The 27,205-nt window shown below is 34.8% G+C and overlaps 1 protein-coding gene across 1 annotated transcript in view; it reads right to left on the minus strand.

Annotated features, from left to right (window-relative positions):
• The window catches only part of CNTNAP2 (contactin associated protein 2), a 1,164,016-nt gene that overhangs the window by 579,305 nt on the left and 557,506 nt on the right, over nucleotides 1-27,205 (minus strand). Inside the window, exon 8 of the mRNA XM_066992162.1 lies at nucleotides 18,963-19,227. Within this exon, the coding sequence (XP_066848263.1) occupies nucleotides 18,963-19,227 (265 nt within the window). The remainder of the gene's footprint in view (nucleotides 1-18,962; nucleotides 19,228-27,205) is intronic.

The following is a 27,205-nucleotide window of genomic DNA, read 5'->3' on the forward strand; positions in this document are numbered from 1 at the left end:
ATATGGCTCTCACAGAATGCTGGAAATGTCTGGGTAAATCATCTGGCCTCTGGAACTCACAGTCTGATCTTCATTCTCTTCATGCTTTCTGAGATGTTTCTTCTCACTTACTTTGCCTTTTGAAGAATAAGAAACCAGCAGTAGAAAAGGCATATTTCTCTGGGAACTTAGCAAGAGACACAAGTAGTGCATATTCCTCCCAGATCTAACAAAAGACAGAAATTTTGTGGCACCAGCCTCTTTTGGTTTTATCATGTCTTAATGTATCTTAGACCTTATAGACAGACACAGTTCCTGGATAAAAGTGATTACAGGAGTATCTTAGTTACCACTAAAACAAAATGCACTGAAGAAATCATCACAATACACTTTAATTCTGAGAAACCAAAAGCAAAAGAAAATTAGAAGAGTTAAAATACAGCAGTTTTAACTTCAAAGGCAATATCACAATGTGCAAGGATTGGGCGCATAATATTTTAAAACTTCTAATTTTGTGCTAGTCCTGCAATTTTATTTTAAGGACACTCAACTCCAGCTGCAAACTTTTGTTGCTGGATAATATATTCTGCTAAAGCCTTTAGATTCATAATCTTTGTACCTAAAAATCCTGGGACTTTTCCTTCCTTCCACCTTTGTAAAAAATTTGAGAATCTAGGTAATCCCTATGTCACATAGGCATCAGGAGTACTGAGCCTAAAATGTTACCAACTGGTGGATAAAGTTCTCTGCTACCTTCACCACCCAAGTTAGAGAGATCTAAATTATTATCTAATTTATTAGACTTTAGTTTGGCTCCTTTCATCTTACCCCACCTTCTACATATGCTTTGCTTATGTTATGATTTGGGTTTTCATAATTTGTTGTCAGAATGACACAGAAGAGTGGCACTATGTCAGGCTTCAGGTGATGGATGAAGTAGAAATACAGAAAAAGATACTAAAGAGTAAATACTCTGTTGAAGACCATTAAAATCTGAAAAGTCGCTTAAAAATTCACATTCATGGGACAGGTTTTCAACTGATATATTTCCCATCCGTCTGTATGCTTGTACACTGCAAGAGCTTGCATGACAAAGTAAGAAGCGTTTGATAATGTTAGTGTTTTCTGATAAATTGGTTAATTATAACACAATCCAATATAACACTTATCAGTTTATGAAAAACAAATTAAGAATTCTCTTAGGATTATTTTTTCAAAATGCACCATTTCTCACAATGATAAATAATAATGTTGAACCTGTGTGTTTAATTTATTTATTCATATTAATAATTTGCTTCTGGAAAGACAAACCAGTAGAATCTCAAAGATATACTATCTGTATGAGGAGACATATAAAAAAAATATATGAAATTTGGTGATGTTATGCATAGTGTATGTGGAATTTTCCACAGTTACTATTCTGAAAATCATTTTAGGACTGACTAAAGTGGCACAGGACAAGAAATGTCACTCAGCATATTTTCATGAGAAAACTTCTGAATGCTTGATTTTGCAACATTAAAATTGGATTAAGTTCATTCTTAATTAAGAAAAAGAAAACAAGCACAGAACAAACTCTCAATCAGTATATCTTTTTAATGTTCTTCAATAGCTTAGAACATTTAATGAATGTTGAAATATAGGAGGATGATCTGAGCGCTTTATCAGAGCTGTGTCCCTCTTTCATATAGGACAATGCATTGTGGATTATTCCCACGGTAATTTTAATAGTGCAATTTTTTTTTTTGAAGTTACAGTTAACTGACTATAAAGGAGTAAAATATCCACATCTCTTTTTTTTGTTTCTTCCTGTGCTCAAAGAAGGGGAGGAAGAGAAAGAGGTAAAGACTGATCATATTCCTTTTAGCTATCCATAGAGCTACAACTCTTCTACTTCTTGTGTGTTAAGAATTTCTTAAATGACAAAGAACAGTGTTAAGAAAATTTCTTAATGTTTAGTCCCAAGGACTCTGCTTGCTTTGGCATCAATGGGAAGTGTGAAGAATTGCACTGTCCATTGATTTTAAAGAAAGTGCAATAGAGAAGATAAGGACTTTGTGTATGTGTGTAGGTTCCCTCATGGATATTTATAAGAGTGCTTAAACAGACTGGATTTTTTTTAGATGAATGAGAATTGCAGAAATCTTACTTTTCAACAAAATGTATATCATTTCTGTAGGAGCTAGGAGGGTTTGTTTGTTTGTTTGTTTTTGTTTTAAGATGTTTCTCCATGGTATAATTTCCTCAATGGCTCTTGAAGGTTTGACAATTTAGTGCCAATTAATTCTTTTCTTGCAGCTTCTAAAATATTGTTCTCTTTGCCTTTCAGAGTAGTGTGTGGGATTCCTGGCACATGAGAATGAGCAACAGCTGGCATTTGCTTGTAGTCAGCCAAGCAGTCTCTCAAGAGTGCAAGTGGCAAAATCCTATTAGATCTTCCCTACCAGAGATCTACCTGCTACAGTGAGGACCCTTCTTAAAAAGTCCTATTTGGAGCAGAAAATCTGACACCAAAATTTAATTAGGTTAATGACACTGTAACATACTAGATGGCACAACACAGTATTTTGAGCTCATACTTAATTTGAAATGAATAAGAGCTTTTATTTTGTTGCATGATTGCAGTAACATTTGTAAGACTCACCCAGTAATAGCATATAAATTGTATTCTACTGATACAAACCCCTTTCTATATGCTAATTCATATGTAGAAAAAAAATACATGTTATATTCCTTTTTGAGGTAGCAGTATTTCCACTCTAACTTAATTTCCATATTAAAAACAATGAAATTGTATTTAGTATCAAATTGCAGATCTTATTCAAATTTTATATCATCAACCAGCTCTTTGCAATGCAAAGATTTCAAACTAAAGAGTTCCCTCTATGAAATTAAAATTTAAGTTGACAGGTTAAGTCCTAAAGGATCAATTGATAACTGATGACATACTGAAGAAGGGCTTTGTGACCCCTGCTCCCACCCTCTTTCTCTCAGGCCCCCCCCCCCCCCCCCCCCCCCCCCAACACACACACTTTTCAATTAAATGAATATGCAACAAACTGAAAACAGAATTTACAGAGGCAGGCAGTGAGTCCTGGCAGTAGTGACAAGCATCAGACAAGCATCATTGACATGGTGTGAGCTGCAATGCATGGTAGGGGAATGGACCTTATATATTTTTGAACTACTTGCTGCTGCACTTAGATAATGCACAGAGTAACTTTTAAAAAAATGTGTTAAGAAAAACAAGTTATATTGCAATACCCTTCTCAGAAGCTGTCAGACTCAAATTTTTATCGAATGTAAGTTGGCCTGAGACTGATTTCAGTACTGGATGTGGAAGCATCACGCTCTTTCTGGGCTCTGCTCTGCATTGTACAAAAGGCTTTCGAATTCTACTGTTTCCAGCGTGAACTGAGTGTATTTGGCAGCTACTAGGGCGCTCAATAACTCAAAATAACATAATATCAAGTTTCCTATGTGATTATGCTGGTTATGAGTGGAGACTAGACCACATTGTTACTTCAGACTTCTGCATGCCTAGAATCACCAAAGAGAACGGACAAAAAAAAAAAAAGTTTTATTTCAATTTTTCATATCTATTTGGTAGTTTGGGGGTTCAGCTTAATTTGAACTTTAAGTTCCAAACATTTAATGTTTGTCTTAGGATTGTGGGTACCCACATGCCTGTTAAAACTCCCAAATGACAAAAACAGATTTGAGCTGGAAGCTTTGATCCAAACTGAACTTCAGCTATTAATTTGATTCTATTTAGCTCTGTTGTAAGGATGTCAATGATAACCAGAAAATTTAGAACACTAATTAAATTTAAAATAATGTAAGAGTTCATTCTTAAATTTTATACCATTAGTTTTCTCATCAGTTTAATGACAATACATATCTATTTTTTGAAGCCAAACCAAATCAAAACCATAATGAATTTCACAAACAAACAAACAAATAAATATTAATAGTATTATTCCATAATTCTTCTTAGCAAGATTTGGTTGAATGACTGAATAGATAAATGTACTTTCGTATATATTTAAATGAAAGAAAAACTTTCTCTTGTTCCTATAAAATATGATATGAGAAAGCCAACCAAAGTGATATGAACATAAAAGTAACATTAGTACTGAATTGCACTTAATGTTTTTCTGTTTATCATTTAAAACAGATTTCTGAAACATCACAGAATTCTTTCAAGCTTGTTGGGTTATTTTTTTTTCCCCATTAAAAGTGGATGAGGATATATCCTCATGGCTGTTTAGAAAAGTTTTGTGAGAGTTGAATTTACTTTAAGAAACAAACTAAAGAGCTACTTGTTTAATTTACCTTAAAAAAAAAAAAAAAAAAACTAGTATTTAGTACTGTGTAATTTCTTTGTCCCCTTGTACTTTTATATTTAATATTGGTGCTGAAATTTTTTTGAGGGCATAATCTAAAGCATACTCTATTGGACCTCAGACCATTTCCATAAAAAACAAAACAAAACAAAACAAAAAAACTTTAAAAGGTAAAAGTAGCTATTTCCTTCAGTTGTTTGTACATGGCAAATGATTGTACATAAACAAAGCTTATTTTCTCTGAATATTTGTCAACTGGAATTTAGCACCATACGTGAGAAAACTTCTAAGGAAGTTGAAGCGACTGATAAATAAGTGAGTACAGCTCAGTTAACAAACCAGAGCAGAATAAAAGCCTCCATAACACATTATATTCTAGCTTTCGGTTGAGCTAGCAATAAAAGACACATAACAAATAAAGTGTTGGTATTTATTTATCTACTTATAAAAAGCTTATTTGCCATAACCTTTATTTATCGTTGATCTACAATTAATTTCTCTCTCAGCCTCAATCTGCCTCAGTGTACAGTTACATCTAATTGCTCTTTCTTTCATACAACTTTTTTCTGCCCAATCTCACACAGATTCATGGAGCTTCAGTGACACAAAGCAAGACCTTAACAATTCTGGGAACACACTCTGCTCAGGAAAAAAAAAAAAACACACATAAAAAAAAAAGTTTTCCATGGACTTGCTGCATTCCCCTATCATGAGATTGTTAAATAGCTCACTACTTACTGAAAAAATATTAGCTTTCATTAGCAGGGACATCCAATGTCTCTGATTCACTGTCTTGGGAATGCCCAGGGAGACCTGAAGCTGAAAATACCTAAAGAAGCTTTCAGAAAACAAAAAGGATAAAAAGGATGCTCACTCATTCTACAAACAAACAAACAAACAAAGAAATAAAAAACAATATGTTGTGATCAGCTTCAGAGATTTTGTTGCATTGTCTGAGTAAGATGATCTTTCTTCTGAGATGGTCATAATTCTGATATTTGTTTCTGCACTTTGCATTTTTAATTTATTTTTTTTTTATTTTTAATATTATTATTTAAAAGCCAAAACCTTGTTCTAATTATGGAATAGCCTTAAGGAGACTTATAACACTGATCACAGGTTCCTAAGCAACAGCACTCAAAATTCAAATGTGACTGACTGACATATGGGACATGCTTCTAGTAACATAACTATTTATTAGTAGTAGTAATATTAGTTAGTAGTTGTAATATTATTATTAACATTACTTCCAGTCAAAAATTGAGTTGTAAAAATCCACATTTAAGCAGCTAAAGACAAAGGGTCTAAGACCAAAATGCCTACATTAGGAGAGATCAGAAATAAAAAAATCATGAACTAAAACTCACAGACTTTACAGCATTTTACTACAAACAAAAGCTGAAAAGCAAAGTTTGTACTACACTGATCAAAGCAAGAAAGAAATAGGTACAAGCAGAAGTAAGTACATTCTATGTGCTCTAAATTTGTTCAACAGAAAAACAAATAACCCAATGTTATCTTGCCAAAAGAAAACAAAATGGTTCAGTAATTTATTGTTTTTGTTTGCTTGTTTGCTTTTAAGTGGTCTGTTAGCAAAACAGCATTCTCTAGCTCTGCTCTCAAACTTTTGAGGATTGTTTTATTATTATTTTAAATAACATTCTTTTATGTGGCCCTATGTATCTCGAGCAGTCTTCTAAGAAGATTACTTATAAATTTGATGAGATATGTTGTATTATATTACACATACACAATTCCTTATTAATGCTTTATCAATATGCCCTGATGTTTGTGAGGAAAGAGAATAAACAGAGTTTTGGATTTCAAGAGTTAAGACTGGCTACCAGGGAGCCCTGACATGTTATGCCATTGCTTTATTTGATATTCCTTTTGAACTGTACAGGGAAAGTTCAACACTCTGCTCTCTCTCCACTGCAAGAAAGAGAATTAGTGAATACTTATTGTATCATAATGTTTTACGCCTTTCTAGTCATAATGTAGAAAAGTGAGCATCTCTTATATACATTATTTTTTTCAGTATCTCAGGCAGCTTCAACTGAAACCATAATAAAGCCCCTTCTTTTTGTAATTGTAACATCTATATTATAATAATTATATAATTGCAACATCTATAATAAGTGTAGAACAACACTTTGACTTAAGTGTGGATGCAAGCAATAGACTACATTTTACTGTAGGAAAAAGATTATCGTTCAAACTACTGGTGGAAACACAGCTAAAGTTCTGAACAAAACATTATTGCCACTGAAGTCAAGCAAAGACCCATGAACTTCTTTTGAGACAAGACTTCATCTCAAAGACTTGAAATAATTATTAACTGGCTGTTTGAAAATCACAATCAATCTAAATTTGTCTGAGGTGTAAAAGCACTCAATAAAAATGATTTCTGGCTTTGTTTTTAAACATGCTGATCTACCTACAAAACAAAGCAGAAAATAATAGGAAAAGATTGAATTTGGGGCATTTCAAATACATATTTTTAAGCTTTAAGTATTTTACATAAATACATAAATGTATTTATACAGTATATTAATATTGTAAAACTAAATATTTGTTTAACAGGCACCAATGAAGGCAAAGAAGGAAGGGCTGTACTCTGCCTAGTTCTGTGCCTTTGGGTAATGCTTCAATACATGTAGGTCCTCCTCCTGACACCAGATTTTCTGTATAATACACAGCAAAGCTTTACCACAAAGTAAATTTGATCAGGCACATCACTTGTTGCTAACACTAGAGAAACAGGCTTAGTCTCCTAAATATGCCTCAGTACCACACTACTCTGTCCTAGATTTAGTGCTATCAGTAAAATCTGCCTTGTGTTGCAAATTCCAGATCCCAGAGACATGGCATTTGCTGTAATTGTTTGAAAAGGTAATTGCCTAAGTACCAACATCAGAATGTTAAAAAGGCTGTTTTGTTTGCTGGAAATCTGTGTGCTTGTTCTGTGATAAAGATGATTCCACTTGGCAGTTGATTTTAATACATGTGTTAATGTAACTACACGATATGCATAAGAGCTGTTAAGAGAATTACAAAAGGTTAATGAATGAAATCATCATTTATAAGAGCTTATATTACGACATTCCACTATTTTAAATATGCAACAATAAAACCAAAGTCATTTTTGCATTTTAAAAGAATGGAGACTTCAAGTATTGTATATAAATTTATTTTCTCAGAAAAGATACAGGGGAAGTCATGCCTCTAAACATGTTTTTTCTTTAGTAAGCAAATATTTTATAAAGTAGATGTGTAGAATTTTCAATATTTTTCTTCCATGAAAAACCTCCATAAAATCCCCATTCATATTAAAATAAACTATGTATTTTATAGTCACTGCTCCTCAGCAAGGCAATTAAGAGTGCTTTTTTGTTTGTTTGTTTGTTTTTCCCCATTCAAATACGTAAACTTAATGAGCAAGCTTTCCAAAGGCAATGTCTTCTGCCATTCAGTTTACAGAATCCAAAGGACTTTGGTTGCTGTTTCACCTCAGTGCTCATGTGCTGCTGCTTCAGCAGCATTTGAAAATGAAAAGAAGCAATGTGCAAAAAATGCCCAAAGGGACTCACAATATTTTTCAAGACAGAGCTATCGACATACAACTAAATTCTCCCCCCCAGCCCTGTGTACTGTGACCCAAGGATTTTTGCAGCTCCTGTGAACTAGTCAGAAGAAAAACCAACAACTAGACAGTGCAGACTATAGATGACACCATTTCAAGGAAGCACACTCTCAGAAATTGCTTTTAATTCTGTCAATGTCAGTAGAAAATGCCAAAATGATAAAACATATGACTTACTAACCAAAAAATAACCAAACCAGTTACTGCTAGGCTGGTTTACGAGAGCTGCCTTGTCCATGAAAAAAAAATAAATTCAGCCTTTGGGCTAGACACCATCCTGTGTCATTGATATAAACCTGGAGGTCACTAGAAGCTCTGTGAATTTTAAATGGCATGACTGAAAACAGAATCTTTCCTCTAGCACATAAATTTTATGCAGCATAAAATATGTATGTATGCTTGACAACTTTTCCTTTCACTATATACAAAACTGACTCTTTCTTCTCTCTAAAATAACACTGTCAAACCAAGAGGGACTGCCAGAAACCTGTCACAGATAATAATCTATTTGCCCAAGTTGCTGAATAGCAATGAAAAAGAAGATATTGAGTGTCAGTTTCCAGGACATAAATTAAAGTTCCATGCCTGTTCCATGTTCTCCTCCCTACCAAATAATAATAATAATAATAATTAATAATAATAATAATAATAATAATAATAATAATAATAATAATAATAATAATAATAAATGAATTTTAATGATTTTTTTCTCTAATTGCTTAGTGGTATTGTGGTACATATACCTAAAGATTAGAGATAAATAAGGTTAGAAGTTTCAAAACAGTAAAAATTCCATGCAAACTCAAATAAATTTCAAGGACATTTCCACTAGAAAGAGTATTTCTGGTTTTATTACAAGTACAAATGCTGAAAATACCCACTTTAAAACAAAAGAAAACCTATTTTTATTCTTGCTTTTGGAGAAGGTGAAAAGGTAACACGGGGAGTTTTAGTTTACTTAAATAATTCATTGACAGTGGTTCTGCACATTGTTATGTGCCCCCAGTTTGAAGTTTTGGTGCCATTATTATTATTTTTAAAAATGATATAACATAATACACGTAACCAACAATAATGCACATATCATGGTTCAAGACCCTTGATTTCCCAGCCTGTCCTTTAACATATTTTCACATGTAAAGACAATAAAAGTATTATCTGTTAAGTGGAAACTGTGTAACTGTGTCTCCAGTATTTTAAGATTTTTTTAAATCCCTAAAAACAATTGTTTTCTTGTCCCAGCAGGTTTTTGCACCCACTAAAGCTCCTTTCTGAAACAACGAATACTATGTAGTAGTAGGCCACTTTTCCAAACCCGTTAACTTCCCTTTTGCTTCTACTTCTGTAAGTAAACTTCAAGTCTGTAAATACAATATTGACCCTCTGTGTTTTTTTTTTCTGAAACACCACAGGCTGTGTCTATGTTGTCTTGTAATCAGGACCAGGGAATTATCTCTGTTTTCCTGGCCAGTTTGCCCAACACAGTTATTGATGTGGATGCAGTAAGCAAAGGCAACAAGAAAAGCAACTACAATTGTGCCAGCAAGTAAAAGTATTTAAGTTATTATAGATGATTAATCATATGTCAGGTTGTCACAAGATGTATTTAGCCAACTGCTTTCTCTCTGAAATAACAGTGAAGTAAAAAGTAAAGTTCATATAGTATTGCTACATTTTCTCACTAGTCCAGTAAAAATTAAATCTGCTACAACAAGGTGAACTGAAGCCCTAAAATATAACACAAAGTCCAAACACATTTTTTTCAAGTAATATTAACATCCAAGAAAAAGTGTACAGGAACCATCTCTTCCTGTCATTAACAGAAAAATAGTCTTTTATGAAATTAGAAAACATAAGCCTATGGTGCTGAATGGTATTCATGTCAGTGCTGAAAGAATTCGCTGACATTGTTGCAAGGTTACTATCACCTATGAAAAACAATGTTCAGCATAGGTATATGAGTGCCAGAAATGGGCTTTCTTAAAGTGCTGTTTTTATGGAAGAGGAGGGAGAGCTGGTAAACTACTAAACTGGGGGAAAGAACATAACATTTCTGATATCCAGTAATTTACATAATAGAAAACATTCCTTTAATCTCTCTTTATGTTATATGAATACTCCATGGTTCCCTTGAGATACTTCTGTCTGATCAGGATGTGCACAAACACAACAAATACATTTACAGCTCTTGTCTCTATTGTATCATTTTGTTTAATTATTACTCCACTAAAATGAAAATAATAGCAGAAAAAAAAACTCAATTACCTTAATCAGCACATGCAAGTCCTGAAAGACCTTCAAACACACACACAAAAAAGTTTATTCTGTCATGTCCTTTCTCACAGTACCTTCTTACAGATCCAAGAAGTAATTCTAGCTTTAACTAAAGAACCCTAGCTTACTAAACCAACCTTCACAGGGAGATTTCTAGCCAAATTAGTTTTTATTCAACAAAAATATACAGACAAAGTAGCCATTTAAGTAAAAACTCATCTGCTTTATGTAACTCAATGATATTAGACAGCTTTGTAGTGTTCAGAACTAAGGGGCTAATCTTTGATCAAAGTCACAAGAAAATTTTCATTGATTTGACTCAAGCCTGCCTGGCAACTACTGATGTGGATGGAGTAAGCAAAGGGAACAAGGAAAGGAACAGAAATTGATTCTGTTTCCTGTCAAATTTACTGAATTAAAAACCAGTCAGAAGTGTAAATTTCCAAATAGTTCTGTCCAGCTCCACTGACATAATTTACACTAGAAAGCTAAAATTCCCATTTAGCTATTGACTATTGGACCTCTTCCTGAATGAAATATATACAAATATGCAACATAGTGACTGCTCAAATGGTAGTTGCAAAAGGCCTTACTTCATCTTGCAGTATTAAATTACAGAGTGGCCTGCAAAGGTCCCTTCTAACTCTCTTCTATAGCACAGAGGAAAACGAGGCCAAAATAAGTAAACTGAACTTCAGACTCCTGTACACTTTTAGGAAGCTTGTTAAGATAGACAGTCTGCTTTCTTTTCTTCTCAGGTTTCTCCATCCTTGCAAGGTACCAGTGCAACCAACAGTTACATACTTTTATAACACTTCTCAGTGAAGTATCCAAAAATGGTACCACCTAAATTTTAGAATGCATAGCTTGGTGGGCAACTCTCCAGTGAAAATCAGTGACTGCTGAAGCACAATTCATCAAAACATTAACTAATCAGTTTTCTAAGTAGAAAAAGCCTTCAATCAAGAACTCTATTCCTTGCTCTGTCTGGTTTGAGAGCATACTGTACTGAGATGCAGAAAGAGACAAGAAAACCATGAATAATGAACCCTACAACTATGTCTGTTTCTCAGTTCTCTGTAATCCATAAATAAATAAATAAATAAATAAATAAACAAACAAACTATTCGTGTAGCTGCATTCACTGCTTAAAGTCATTAGCAAAAAATAAATATATAAAGAGAAATAGAGAGACAAAATGAGGCATGTATGGGAAGAAAACAAATAAACAAACAAACAACAGGGATATTCAGACTCTTCTAAGTCCTCAAGCTTCCATGGACAGAATTTGTGTCATCTTGATCCTTCTGAAAAGTGTCTCACAGGTATCTGCCTTCACTTACCAATGTTCAGTGTATAACCTAGTATCAGTAATATGGGAAAGACATGATGGGAAATGTTATCTTTCCACCAGAAGTGCACTTTTGATCCATGTATACACATTCTCTATTTAAACCTTCATTCAGCAATATAGGCAAAAGTACTTCTAAATTCCCACATAAACACCCCTGGGAATTTTCACTGGAAGAGTGCAACTTTAGATCTGTCAGACAGTAACATGTTATTACCTTGAGGATGTTATCTTAACCTGAGGTCTAAAATATAATTGAACTGCAATTCAGATGACTTGAGACCTAGCAGGAAGAGGTGTGGAAATCTTCCCAAAAGGATTCCATGGGGAGAAGTCTTATTTATTTAATGTGGATAAATATGACAAAATGGGATACTCATATCCCAAGTATTAATAAGTTTATGGTTGAGAAGAGGAACTAAAGACAGCCTTGAGCAGCAGCTGTGATACAGAAGATGTTAACTAGAAGAATTGGAACAGGAAAAAAGTAGCTCCAAGCAGATTAACTCAATTTAATGGCAGAAGATTTTGAACACTGAGAAATTCTGTGTTAAGGTATTATGGGCAAAAGAAGATGTTCCCTTTCAGCGACTTATGATTTGTACTGTGGGATAGAATCCAGAGGATCTTCACAGAGCCTGTTCTACTTAAGTTGAGCAGACGATGTTTACATTTGAAAGATCTCTTTTTAGATTTGAAACAGTCTACAAAAAGCCATCAAGCGAGAAGGTATATGCTTGATTAAATTAAGAGATTATTTATTGTTACCTGTCAGCATGAAAACTTTGCCTTTTCTCCAGAGGCACAGAAGTTGTTTTCTATACTAAAACAAGGATTTGGGGTTTGCTGTCAAAGAATGTCACGAAGCAACTAGATGATTTCTCAGGACTGCTGTTTTGAATGTTACTACCATTGTTTCTTCAGCCAAAGCAACATTCTTCATTTTTGTTAGCGGGTTGGAAGCTTTCCACATGTTGAAAGCTTTCGAAAACTTTGGCTTCATTGGGAAAGAATTTGGATAAAGTTTCTGAAACAGATAGATATAACTTGGCAGAAGGAAAGAAGGCAATTGGGACACAGACTGTGACTTCACTATGCAATGAACAGCATTTGCAGGTGACTTTTGGAAATATGGTGAGAGTTTTTTGGAAAAGAGAAACATGGGAGTCTGACATTTTCCAGTTGTTGATTTCTTCTGTGCTCAAGAAAGAAGACATCAACATGTATAAGCTTATAAATAAATACAATTTTATCAACAATTTATACCTCTAATTTTAAGATCACAATTTCTGAGTAGGTTGTAAACAGGTGGCATATACTAAAATGAAATGATTTTATGAACTGCAGCAGAAAATCAGAATTCTTTGGTGTTGCAAACTATATTAGACTGTGTTTTAAAAGTTCTTCCAGAAAGCAATAACACTTCTTTCTTTAACCTGCATAGCCCAGCACTGCAACCATCGCTCCCTTGGGTAAATCCAACAATTTCCAGGAAGTTTCCCTGAATGTGTGTCCATGATGCCAAAAGCAGAATTTGCTTCAAAACTATATGGAGCAGTAAAAATAAATCTCTTGACTATTTCTCTCCTATTATTATGCTGGGAGATACACAATTGTGAAGATATTAATCACAGTTTACTCTGTACAGAAAAGTCAATAGAATGTTTAACTCAATTTATACACAAGCTTTAAGTAATTCACCTGTTTAATTTTCCACTGTCAATAGCTTATTTCTTCTAATTAAATCTTTTTTATTTCAGCTTCCAGTGGGCCTGATTTTTCTCTTAGTAACAGCAGTTTATTATAATATCTGTAAGCAATCAAATGGTGGTAGTGTTTGAATAGGACCAATGTAAGAAAAAGGAAAATCGAGCGTCGTTGACTTTGTACAACAGATTTGCCAGTCTGATCACAGCTATACTGTGTTTACTAAACATTTAATGGAATGCTGGGTGGGATTTTTTTTTTAATATTATTTTTTTTTAATGTTCAGAGCTCTTTTTTAAAGGAGCAAACATCGAGATCATAGAAAAAGGAGAAAGTCTGTTCAGAAGACATTAAGTCTTCAAGACTTACCTTTGCCTCTTTCATATGCACTGAAAACTGAAGGCTAAGCTACATATTAAAGTAAAATATCCTGTCATAATCAAAATTTTGTTATGGGCAAAGGAGTGTACACGTTAGCAATCCAGTCAAAAAATTATCAGTAGTTATTAACAATTTTTTTATTGTCATCACCTAGCTAAAACCCAGGGATCAGACGCTAGTTGTTTTTCTGTTGTTAAACAAACTACAGCTATCTCAAGTAAATCCTGAAATTTTGCTTTGCCAGGTCAACACAAAGTCTGTTGCCTTTTTCTGGTAGTGCAAAAATAATATGTACTAGGCTGTAATATAACCACCCTCTTTCTTTTCAACACACTAATGGAAAATGTTATGAATATAATGGAATGTTCATAATACAGATTATTAAATGCTTTAATCAGAGGTATAGAGATTAGGCAGAGGCTTGAAAAAAGTGACTGAATGCATGAAAAAAGCAAGATACATGGTATCTATCATTAAAGAAGAAAATAAAATTCATTTTTTCAAAGCAAAAATAACTTCAGAAAGTTATCCAGAAACTGATAATGCTGATATCAACTACTCGTGGTTTTTTTAGTCACAACAATGGAATGAAAGATTGAATTAAGGCACAATAGACAGTTGAAATGCCTTTTACTTAGGCCAAATTTTGAATTCCAACCCACCAAATGAAAAGCTCCAGATACACAAAACCATTTTGATAATAAAATTATTATTATTTTTTAAATATTTCATGAATAAAGTACTGGTATGACTTATAGTTCTAATAAAGGTGAAGACAATAGATTAAGAAATCAAGAGAAGTTCATGAATAAAGTGAAATCTTCAGTGGGTAGAGCATGGGGTCAAATAAATGAAAAACCAATTAAATACTTCTTAAAAGACCACAGGACAAAAACAAATAAGACCTAAAAGCACTTGCTGTGATCTTCTAAAAGAATATCCCTGACAAAAACAGAAAAGACAATTGATGACAGCAGGCAAGGATCTCTGGAGTCAAAAGAAAACTATTAAAACAGACTGCCTGCTGGCAACTCTCAATTTCTGTGATTTTAAATGCAAAACAATAGCCCCTTCCATATTCCAATGAATTGCCTACAATTTATTGAAGCTTTTTTTTTTTGGGAATCCAACTATATTTGATATAGTGGAAGAGTAGACTTTCCTGTTTATCTGAAATCCACTCATGTTAAGTTAGATCTCCCTGAGACAGTGCACACAGAATTAGGAAACTTTTAGAGGAATCTTATGGTTCCTTCATGTGTTTAAGGAATCATATGAGACTGAAAAACAGAAAAACCAGACCTCTGTTTCATGCCAATATCATTAGTGCAGAAATTTGCAGTAATAAACTCTGCCACCTGCACATTGGCATACAGTTCTTTCATGTAATTCCTACCAGTTACTTCAACTAATGATTTCTACAGCCAAATTTAGATCATGCCCCACAATGAAATGCTGATATACCGATGTTAACATGGAAAGTTGACATTAAAAGCTGCTAATGAAAGAAAGTTGGTAAATTATGACACGGGTGTAGAATAAGAACTAAGAGACTTTAGCTTCCACCAGCAAAGATATGCTGTTACAGGTGGCAGGCATAAGTACAGCGAAGCTATGAAATTCAAAAAACACCTGCAACTAGGTTGTGGTTTTAGTTAGCTTAATTCTATGTACCTCCCAATAGACAAAAGTAAAATTATTCCTACCCTGCATATGCAGTTACAATAAAAAAATGCACACTTGATTTTACAGAAAAGTCTGCTTTGCCAGCTGTAAGTAAAACAAAACAGAACAAGCACAACAAAACAAAGAAACAAACAAACAAAAAAAGTGTGCATCTTATTTGTATAGGACTGCAACAATCAGAAAGTCTTTTGCTAAAGCCAGACAACTTTGACTTCTACACAAGTCCAGCTGGTTTATATGCTGAAGTCTATTAATTCCCTGCATAAGAAGGTAACAAGAAGCTTGCTGTGACATTACGCTCAAAACAGTGGCATTCATTCTGCAGTCTTCCCTGGCAGGTGTCATATTTTACTGTCTTACATTCACATATACAGTTATTTTCACATGCACTGAATTAAGTAGCAAGAAAAAATCAAGGCTTTCACAGGACAACTAAGCAAACGTAAAATGTCCATAATATAATATAAAATAATATATTTATTTTTTATTATGGTGAAAACTATAATGACAAATGAAAGTACTATCTCTTCAAGATATCCAAACTATGATATTGGACTAAGTATGGAGAGTAAGAAAAATGTTACAGCAATACAAATGAATGGCTGCATGTGATCATTGGGATATTATGTGAACTGACTGAAAAGATTTAGACTGAAATAGAAAATAGAAAATAGACTGAAATAGACTGAAAAGATTTACTCCGAAGAATATTCAATTCAGATTATTTCAGAATAAATTCAGAATATGAAACTTGGTTTTACGTTGCAGGACTTGGGGAATTTTTGTTGCTGTGGGGGAAGGTCTGGAGAAACTAAACCTAGCCTTTCAGCAGTTTTCATGTGTGTTTACCTTCCAGAATGCAAACTTAAGGCAATCTGAAAATTGGGTTCATTACAAGATAACCATTGAGCAAAATTAGTAGTGAGTTGGTAAAATCTTTATTTGTCATAATATTTGATAAACAATCAACAGTGAAATCTTTCCAGGACCAAAAAGGTACAAGGAAGCACATGAAGAAGTATCAGTGTTAGTCACTTCTATCTGTAAGCTGGAGTTTTGAGTAGACATAGCTAAATAAGAAAGCATGAGGCTGATAAATACCTGTTTTTCCTAACTATGAAATGCCAGCACCTTAAAAAAAACTCGTGTTCAAGACCCTAGAGTATAACCAAAGCAGTACTTAATTCTTTCATGAGTGTATTTATATAACAAGGCAATGAAACACTAACTTGTAAGCTACGGTATTGATTTTTGTGCTCAAAAAAATTCCAATGGTGGAAGAAAATTTAATATATTTTTCATTAAAAATGTTCATTTTACAAAACAGGTGAATTCTGATTTCTTGTAATTACTATTCAAATATTATTCACTTCTATATTTAAACAATTCAATTCACCTTATGCTCAGCTCTATTTCATTAATGGGGTGAAAAGAGAAAACTTCTTCCCAAATGAATTGTTACTCTCCTTTTAACCTTTTCTCATTAAAATATTTATTATTTTTTTTACATTTTCTTAACTCCCTGTTTATATTACTGACTACAGAGATAATATATTTTCAACAGTAAATCAAACAGTAGACATAAAAAACATTGCCATTCATTGCAGCCAATGCTATCAATGAAGACTGAAATACCTTCACTATAGAATGAAGAAAAATTTTGGCTAAGTAACTAGGCTGACATATAAAATGCTTCAAATACTTTGTGTATATGTGTGTGTATATCTAGACCTATTTGCGATCAACTTTGTATTTTCCAACTCATACTTAGGTCATGACTTTGCTAACAAATGGACGTGACATTGCAAACATCATATTGGCCATAGCTGAACCAGAAATGCCCATATTTAGATAGAAAGTACGATTTAGCAAAATCACAGAATCATACAATGCTTTGAGTTGGAAGGGACCTTTAATGATCATCTAGATCCAACCCCCCTGCCATGGGCCGGGAAATCTCTCACTAAATCACACTGCCCAAAGCCACATCAACCTGACCTTGAACAACTTCAAGGAAAGAGCATCCACAGCTTCCCTGGGCAACCTGTTCCAGTTATCTTTCTGGGCTGCAAGCACACATTGCCAGCTCATGTTGACCTACTTGTCAACCAACACCCCCAAGTCCTTCTCCTCAGAGCTGCTCTCAATCCATTCACCATCCAGCCTGTATTTGTGATTGGGATTGCCCCAGCCCCAAATGCAGGACCTTGCACTTGGCATTGTTGAACTTCATGAAGTTTGCACAGGCCCACTTCTCAAGCCTGTCTAGGTCCCTATGGATGGCATCCCTTCCTTCTGTTGTGCTGGCTGTGCCACTCAGCTTTGTGTCATGCACAAACTTGTTGAGGGTGCACTCCGTCCCACTGTTTATATCATTACTAGACATTAAATGGAAGCGGTCCCTCTACAGACCCCTGAGGGACACCATTTGTCTCTGATCTCTGCCTGTACATAGAGCCATTAACTTCAACTCTCTGGATGTGGCCATCCAACCAGTTACTTATCCACTGCATAGTCTACCCTTCAAATCCACTTCTCTCCAATTTGGAGACAAGGATCTTGTGTGGAACCATGTCAAAGGCCTTACAGAAGTCTAGGTAGATGACAGGAGTTAATTTTCCCTTGTCCACTGATGTAGTCACTCCATCATTGAAGATAGATGATGACCATACTAGATTGGTCATGCATGATTTGCCCTTCCTGAAGTCATGTTGGCTGTCTCAGTTCACCTCCCTACCTTAACATATGTCTTAACATGGCTTCAAAGAAGATCTGTTCCATGATTTTCCCAGGCACAGAGATGAGGTTGCGTGGTCTGTAGTTCCATGGTCTTCCTTTCTACCATTTTTAAAAATTGGAGTGACATTTCCCTTTCCAGTCACCAGGGACTCCACCTGACTGCCATGACTTTTCAAATATGATGGAGGGTGTTTTGGTAACTACATCAACCAGTTCACTCAGGACCCTGGGATACATCAAGTATTTTTAAAAGACTGAAACAAACACACACCTTAACTTCCAGAAACAAACCTAACGATTTATAATTCTTTTGCACAGTATTTTTCCAAAACTTCCTTAGACAGGTACTGAAAGCTTTCTTACTTCTCCAGCATGACTCTGCAGAATATTTAGAAAATGCCATGGTATTTTTCACACCAGCCCTGTGGTTAAAACAACTTGCTTTTTTTTGAGAGAGAGAGAGCTTCCATATTATTAGGCTACTCTCCACACAGGGATATAATATCATCCCCTTTTGAAAGCACATATTTTTGCAGAGAAGACTGAAAGACTGATTGAAAAAAAAAGAAAGTAAGAAGCAACGCTGCCTCACAGTCAAGGAGTGATATGTCTTCTTGTTTTGATCACAGAATAAGAATACTTGTCTCTTATCTAACAACTGTTTTCTTCTTCTACTTCTTACTCATTGAGACGCATAATAAAGGATCTGCTTAAGTATGAATAAGTGTACTGTTGCAACTTCAATTTTAAATTTTGTAAAGCAATTTTTCCAATTTTGAACTCCATTATTCTTTTAAACAACACCAACACAAATTATATCAATTTAAAAAAAAAAAGCAACAAAAAACACACTTACCTGATGAGATGTCTATTCGGTTCTTCTTGATTTGGGTGACATTGATGTGAACGCTGACTTTGCCTTCATTAATGTCAATCTCAACATTGCCCAGGCCATCTGCAAAGTTGCTGAAGACAAGAAGTCCATTGGGGTTCCAGGTTCGGAAAAGGAAACTGACTGAAAACAGATCCTGGCTTGGGCGACCAGGAACCTCAAGGTAACTGGTGTCATTGAAAAAGACAGGCACTGTATGTGGCTCCACACAAGAAAAACTTAAATTTCCCTAAGTAAAACACACACAAAAAAGCAACAACATAAGCAAAATTTTAAGATTCCACTAAATTCATAGCTACCTCTAGAAAAGCATTCTAGGTTTCATTCAATCCAGAGACTACTGTAGTCAATGTAAGCTCCATGTAAAAATGTGTTATTAATATTATCATTATTGTTATTATTATAAGGTGTTTGTTGACATTTCTGTTTTGCCTAGAGGCTTCTGCCAAAGAAGTGGCCTAATTATATTTTGCACTGTGCATACACATAGTAAGAGGCAGTCTCTGCCCTGAAGAGTTGTAGTCTAACAAAAAGCTTAGAGGAACGCATTAATATTCCCAGTTCAAAGATGATGAAATGAATCCAAGAGAAACTTGAACTTGTTCATGGTAACCAAAGAAATCTATAAGAGGGCAATAGTTCATGAAATAAAGTTTTCAAAATACCCTTATATCACCATGTCAAATCAGTACAATGTGTGAGGTTGTAAAAGAAGGACATATAATACCTTGTGAACAGCTAGCTTCTCTGTTATGTTTTCTGATGGATAATACTAGACAAGCTAATACTTTATTTCATGAAGTTGAATGATTTGGAGTGGCTGATCATGAACAATGCCTAATATTTTTGGTCAATTAATCATTTTCTCTGTAAAAGGAGTTGAGTTTTGCACACTATAAAATTTCAGTCTTAGGGAAACTGACAAAAATCCAGTCAGGTATACTGATCGCAAAAGCTTTAAAACATACCTGTAAATAAGACCAGAGTTACAGACATAAATTTTTCACTCTGGTTCAGATGTCATTTCTCATAAGAGAACACAATGGCAGACTGTATTATAGACATCATTTTTTTCCTTAAATATAATAAGCAATGTAAAGCTCTTATTTTAAACCACATTCCTCTAAGGAGATCTCTGTCCAGAACTGATATTTTAATGCTTCATTGAATAGAACAGGAAGACTTGCTCTACTGAAGAACTGTTCTACCATGTGGCAAAGAGGACCTTGTTCTATGGTTAAGTTTTCTGATGCACTGTGGCAAAATGATACTCTGTAGCAATTTCAATTTAATTTGATAAGGAAAGATTTTGTCTGATGCAGTATCAGATGATCAGAGCAGCAGTTCCATTGCCACTTGCTTCAACAATAAAAATTATTAAGGATTGAACAACATTTTCAGAGGTACTCAGATATTTAGATAGAAGGTTCATCTGAGCACTGTTCAGAATCCCAGTCAGAGTAAGACATAATTTTTAGCACATAAATATTTTAAACTCCAACTTACTGACTTTCTGTTACATATCATTCCTTTAATGACAAACACTTTTTTTTTATTATTATTCATAGTGGATAAATGCACCTGAAAAATCACCTTGAGGGAAATTAGAGCATTTGGATGCCAGATAGTAACTTTCTAAGATGTGTGGGTGGAAGACCTAAGTAAATTTTCTTAGAAGTACTTGTTTTCAGTTGGAAATGGGCTAGATAATGTCATAAGGAAGCAAGTCTGTGTACTAACAGACATTTTGAGACATGACTGATTATAGACATGACTAATTTAGACAAAGTCCTAAAAAAATCTCTTTTTAAAGGAATGAAAACACTTTATTTATGTCACAGCATGATACACCTACGTGGCAGATTCAGTTTCTTATTTAGTATCGCCATGTCACAACTAACAAAATAAAAATAATAAAGACTTTCTTGAGCGCTCAGATTTATTCTTAGATGTATTCTGCATAACTACCTCTTTTTCCTACAGAATGTCAGAAATTATACTGCCACACAGTCTACTTACATTAGCCAGTAATACAAGTAGTAGCTAGACTATCAGGTTACCTCCATTATCAATCACAAAACATTGGAGTTTCCATTACTCTGGAACTAAAGAAGAGATTTCTCTTTGCTGATCTCAAAAAAAGATTTGTTCCTATCTTTATGATAAAATTGCAACATCAGAAACCATGTTCTTTTCATATACCATATATGTTCCACGGGTAACAAAATACATTTAAGGATTAAGGAAAATGATTAGCTAAAACAACTATAGGAATCTTTCAAATTGGAGTGTGAACTACAGAAATGACAACTACTTTCTCAGTAAAGCCAAAGGACCTCCCTTTAGCTGCTTTGATACTGATCAGCTTGACTTTATTTATTTATTTATTTATTTCAGTCTAAAAGTTGCTTAGAGATTTTCATTTCAAGCTTTCAGCCAACTAAGCACTATGTTGAAATGCTAACACATTTGTTTGGATACTTTCAGTCTGAATATTTCCAAGTGTGATACACATATTTTGGTTAAACCATAGGTTTTACATACAGAAAAAAAAAAAAAAAATGGAATTTGGATGAAATACACTCTGCAACCCTTTGTTAACATTCTCAGTGTAGTAGTCATACTATGGATTAGAAATATATTTTGTTACATAGATAAGGTAATTCAGTGTAGGCACAGAGGACAATAACATTTTGTAAGAACTTGCATCTTACAATTCAGTCAGAGACACTAGTCACAGATGACAAGAAGCACTCAGAAAGCATTTTGTTAGACATTTTTAAGTTTCTCTTTCTGTCTTGTTACTGTGAAGAACTAACAATTTCCTCATAAAAATAAGGCTTTCATATCCTGATGCATGAGACACTTGTACATATAACACCTATTAAGGTTAATGGAACCGAATCCATTCAAATCCTTTTTCACATCAGTGAGCTCATTTATGATAAACACTAACTGCATAAGAGATTTCTTGAGGAAGTAACATATAATTCTAATTTCTCTGTTAGCTAAAATGGTATTTTCCCTGTTGAAACATTTAGAATAATCTCAACTGGATTCCCAATTCCCACTAAGATTGTACTTCACAAAAGGACTGTCTTAATTTAAGCCCATTGGATACACATTGTTCACTAGGTCTAGGCTAAAAATTAGAACTAATTTGCAGCTTGTCTCTATAAAAGCATCCCTGTTTTTCAAAGAGAAAGAGATCCTTCTGTGTAGATTCAGAATAATTTCTGAATCCCAAGCCCCAGAAGGCAAAGGCAGGGATGGGGAGAATGAAGAACAGCCCACTGTAGGAGCTTTGTGACCACCTAAGGAACCTAAGGGTGCACAAGTCCAAGGGGCCTGATGAGATACACCCATGGGTCCTGAAGGAACTGGCAGATGAAGTTACTAAGGCACTGTCCATCATATTTGAGAAGTCATCGCAGTGCAGTGACGTTCGCAGTAACTGGAAGAGGGGAAACATAACCCTAATTTTCAATAGGGAATAAAAGAAGACCCAGGGAAGTACAGTCACATCAGTCCTCACCTCTGTGCCTGGCAAGATCATGGATCCTCCTAGGAACTCTGCTAAGGCACATGGAAAATAAGGAGGTGATTGGTGACAGCCAACGTCTTCACTAAAGGCAGATCAAGCCTGACAAATCTGGTGGCCTTCTACAACAGGATTACGGCATTGGTGGATAGGGAAAGAGCAACTAATGTCATCTACCAGGACTTGTGCAAAAGCATTTGACACTGTCCCCCATGATATCCTTGTCTTTAAATTGGACAGACATGGATCTGATGGATGGCACACTCAGTGGATAAGAAATTGGCTAGATGGTTGCACTCAGTATCAGAACAGTTGCTGTTTGACATCTTTGTTGGTGACATGGACAGTGGGATCAATTGCACTCTCAGCAAGTTTGCTGATGACACCAAGCTGTGTGGTGTGGTTGACACACTGGAGGGAAGGGATGCCATCCATAGGGACCTAGACAGGCTTGAGGAAGTGGGCCTGTGCAAACTTCATGAAGTTCAACAAAGCCAAGTGCAAGGTCCTGTATCTGGGCTGGGGCAATCCCAATCACAAATACAGGCTGGATGGTGAATGGATTGAGAGCAGCTCTGAGGAGAAGGACTTGAGGGTGTTGGTTGACAAGTAGGTCAACATGAGCTGGCAATGTGTGCTTGCAGCCCAAAAAGCCAACCGTACCCTGGGCTACATCAAAAGAAGCACGGCCAGCAGGTCGAGGTCCCTCTCTACTCTGCTCTTGTGAGACTCCACCTGGAGTACTGCATTCAGCTCTGGTGTCCCCAGCACAAAAATGAGTTCAGAGGAGGGCCATGAGGAGGATCAGAGGGCTAGAGCACCTCTGCTATGAAGACAGGCTGAGGGAGTTGAGGTTTTTCAGGCTATAGAAGAGAAGGCTCTGGGGAGACCTTAAACCCATTTTCCATTATCTAAAGATGTTCTACAAGAAGGCGGGAGAGGGATTCTTTGTCAGGGAGTGTAGTGACAGGACAAGGGTTAACAGTTTTTAAAAAGAGCATATTACTATCAGGTATTAGGAAGTAATTATTTACTCAGAGGGTGAATGAAGGTTATGAAACAGGTTGCCTAGAGAAGTTGTGGATGTGCCACCCCTGGAAGTGTTCAAGGCCAGGCTGGACAGGGCTTTGAGCAACCTGGTCTAATGGAAGGTGTGTGTCCCCCCATGGTAGCGGGGGTGGAACTAGATGATCTTTAAGGTCCCTTGCAACCTAAACTACTCTACAATTCTATAATAATTTGCTGAATACCTTTCTGGGCAGTGATATGGAAGTCAAATCAAACATACAGTGTGCATTTATACTCATATATGTGCATTTATACTGAAAAACTGTTGGCCTTATTAAAGAATTACTTATAATACATTGGAAGGGAAATTATGAAAATATCTTAATTTGGTCAGTTTGATCTTTGTATCATGATCTCTGTCTTGCAAGTTAGCTTCATGTTTACCTTTTATAAAGGATTTTTGCTTTCAGATCTTATCCCTTGTGGAAATACTACCTGGCCTTAAAAAAATTCTAAATTAATAGAGATAATGGATGAATACCTATCTTGCAAAAGAGAGCTCATGAGTTTATTAACACTACAGTACCTGTTAAATCAAGTTAGAGCATACAGTAAAGGCAATAATATTCTAGCTAATAGTTGTCATGTTGTTTCAATATTTTTCTTAAAATAGCTTATTACTCATCTTTGTTCCTAACATAATATTTGGCAAATGCAAATACTTTAAAGAAAACACTTATGTTAAATTTGCACGATTGCTCTCAGTAATACATGGTAGAGCAGCTGCTGAAGTGGGTGGAATGTAGGCCTAATGTATGTAAAGACAGAGGGCAGCAAATATGATTCTTCTCAGAATTTTTCTGTTACAGGCTTTGGGAAAGTGCTGCATATTACACTTTAGTGCTTGTAAATGTAAACAAGCAAACAAACCATAAATCAACTTACTCTTTTAGATAAACACAGAAAAGATGGACTGCAAGACTTTGTGTAAGCATGGTCTTTATTTCTGTCTTAGACCTGAACCAAGCTGTAAAAAAGAGTTAGCACCTACTGTTCTATTTAGTCACTGCCAACTCTTGTTTGCAACTTGATTCAGAGGAAAAGCAGACACTTTTATTATTTGTCGTGGCTCTCCTTTTCTCCCTTTTGGAGATGTTTATCATTTGTCTCATTTATCTAATATGAAAACAAATCAGGTTCCACTAGTAAGAACAACTGTTCAAGACCATCCATCTTACTCATTCTCCCCAAAGATTTGTTGCTATGTTTTCTATCACAGAGGACTGTGACACTCTCCCCGCCCTCCCCCCCCTTTTTTTTCCCTATATTGTTAATCTCAAAAGCTAAAAGGAATTAATCATTTAAGTAAATGTTAGAAGACTCTTGGTGGTGCACTCATAGTCATAACACCTATGTATGAGAGACCTAAAGATTTTTATTTATTAACTTTATTTTTGTTCAGAGACAAATCAAGATTATCTCCTTAAATTGTCTAGATCTCCTCATTCTATTAACTTGTCCATTTCCTTTTTCTGTGACTTTTGAAATCTGCCTATAAGAACATCTTTCCTTCTGTCTCACACCTCTTTCATATTCTTCTTTCCTCTTCTTTTTTTCCCCTGTGCTACTTCTTATAAACATATTGATTACTTCACCTCTGTTCCATTTCATTACATTTTGTTTTGCTTTTTCATATAATAAACTGTTTAGGGCAGGGTGTGCCAACTATTATGCATCTGTACAGTATCTCCTACAATGGAGCTTTGATCCTGGTTGGATTACTTAAGAGCCATCATCAGAAACATGATTATCAACTACAGTAGTCTCAACCAACTCTATTTTTTATGAAAAATCAGGCTGAAAACTAGGAGAAAAAGTCTTTTGTAAGAAAAATACAAATCCATGTTGATTTAATTAGAGTAAAATAGATTTTGCTTTTGAAGAGTCGAAGCAATATAAGTAATATTACTGAAAGCAAAGGTCACTTCTATTTTTATAGATATTCTTAATATTGGAAATCAAGAGAGTCATCAAATTAAATTAGCATGTCACAGCTTCTTGATGAAGCACTAACACTGACAAAGCCACAGATGTGGATTTTGATTTCATGTTACAGGTAAAAGAACCTGTGCACAACCAACCAACAAGCCTGTCCTGTCAACCAAAACAACCAACAATCCTGTCCTCCCCCCGCCCCCCCCCCAAAAAAAAGCAAACAAACAAAAACCAACCAAACCCACACAAACTAAAAATACAACCAAAAAAAAATAGAGAGATGGTTTTACAGAGACTTTAGGACTGCTATCTATGCTGCATTCTTGAGAGGTATTTCTGCTACAGAAATCTCTTAAGTAACACTTCTGTTCAGGAAGACACTTTAAGAAAATGTTCTACTAACTTACAGTGGACTGGACTGGTGCAAAAAGGGAAAAAAAAAACTTCTTGTGTACAAAGATCCTTTCCTGAATTAGTTATCAATCTTTGAAAAATGTGCTTAAATTACAAGTTTAATATGCACTGCAAGCAGGAAATCACAGGTGATTTTGAAAAAAAAATTAATTGAAAAAAATTCTAGAAGGGTAGTCTTCTTTTTTTTTGACATATATATCACTCTCTTTGGCTTTGACAACGCTGAAAAAATTCATTTATAGAAAAGGTTCTAAATATCAGGCTATATTACTGAGTTTGTACAGACTCAGGATTTATATCACATACTCAGAATTATCCTTCCTTATAACCTTGCTCATTTAGCCATATTGTTCATACAATTACATGAAACATCAATATTACTATCCAAGGAATAATGAAATGGTAATCAACCCTTTGGACTTTATCATTATTGCATGTATAAATCTTTACTATGTAATACTTAAAAAAAAAAAAAAAAAAAGCAACAGTGGAACCATACATATTGCTAGCAGGGGGTTGTGAAGATTGTAATCTTGTACAGAAGAAGGCCTTGAACAACTTACTCAGGCCATCTGAAGTTCACGGTAATAATACATTCATTTCCTACCCACATTGCCTGTGTAAGTCATCAAATATTTTAAGGAACATTTAGAACCTTAAAGATATACAAATTAAAGGCTTTTCTTATTCAGCCTGCCTATAAAGCCACAAGTTTAAACTTGTTTTAAGGTTGCTTTAAAGCAACTATAAGTGCTTAAGCAAGAAAAAAAGAAAAGAAAAACTACCACCAGAATAAAATATTATTAAACTTTGTAATGTTAATAAGCTAAATAATGATTTTGAAGATGAGCACCTTGAGGCTTTTTAAAGCTACCAGAAAAGGGATCTAGAACCATCTCTTTCCAGTGATTTTTCACTTCAGCAATCCAACTAGCTCTGCACAGATGGAAAATACCAGGATTTAAAGCCATGAGAAATCTGCAATTGATTTAATAATAAATCTTGTCTACCCTAGTTGTAGATCACTATGATGGGGTCCATCTGTTTTCTTTTAAAAACTAGTTATATGATACTGAAGGTTAATTTTGAAAAGCTGAAACTTAACTCCCAGAAGTAAAATGCTCAGAGATAATAAAAAATTAAAATATTAAAAAAAAAAAAGTCATAAAAGTATTTACAATGAGATCTTTGGGCACTTAATAAACTTTGTTTTGTATATTACATCATTACAGTACATCACAAGGGTATC

Source organism: Anser cygnoides, chromosome 2 (genome assembly GCF_040182565.1).
Source record: "Anser cygnoides isolate HZ-2024a breed goose chromosome 2, Taihu_goose_T2T_genome, whole genome shotgun sequence".
Lineage (NCBI taxonomy): Eukaryota > Metazoa > Chordata > Aves > Anseriformes > Anatidae > Anser > Anser cygnoides.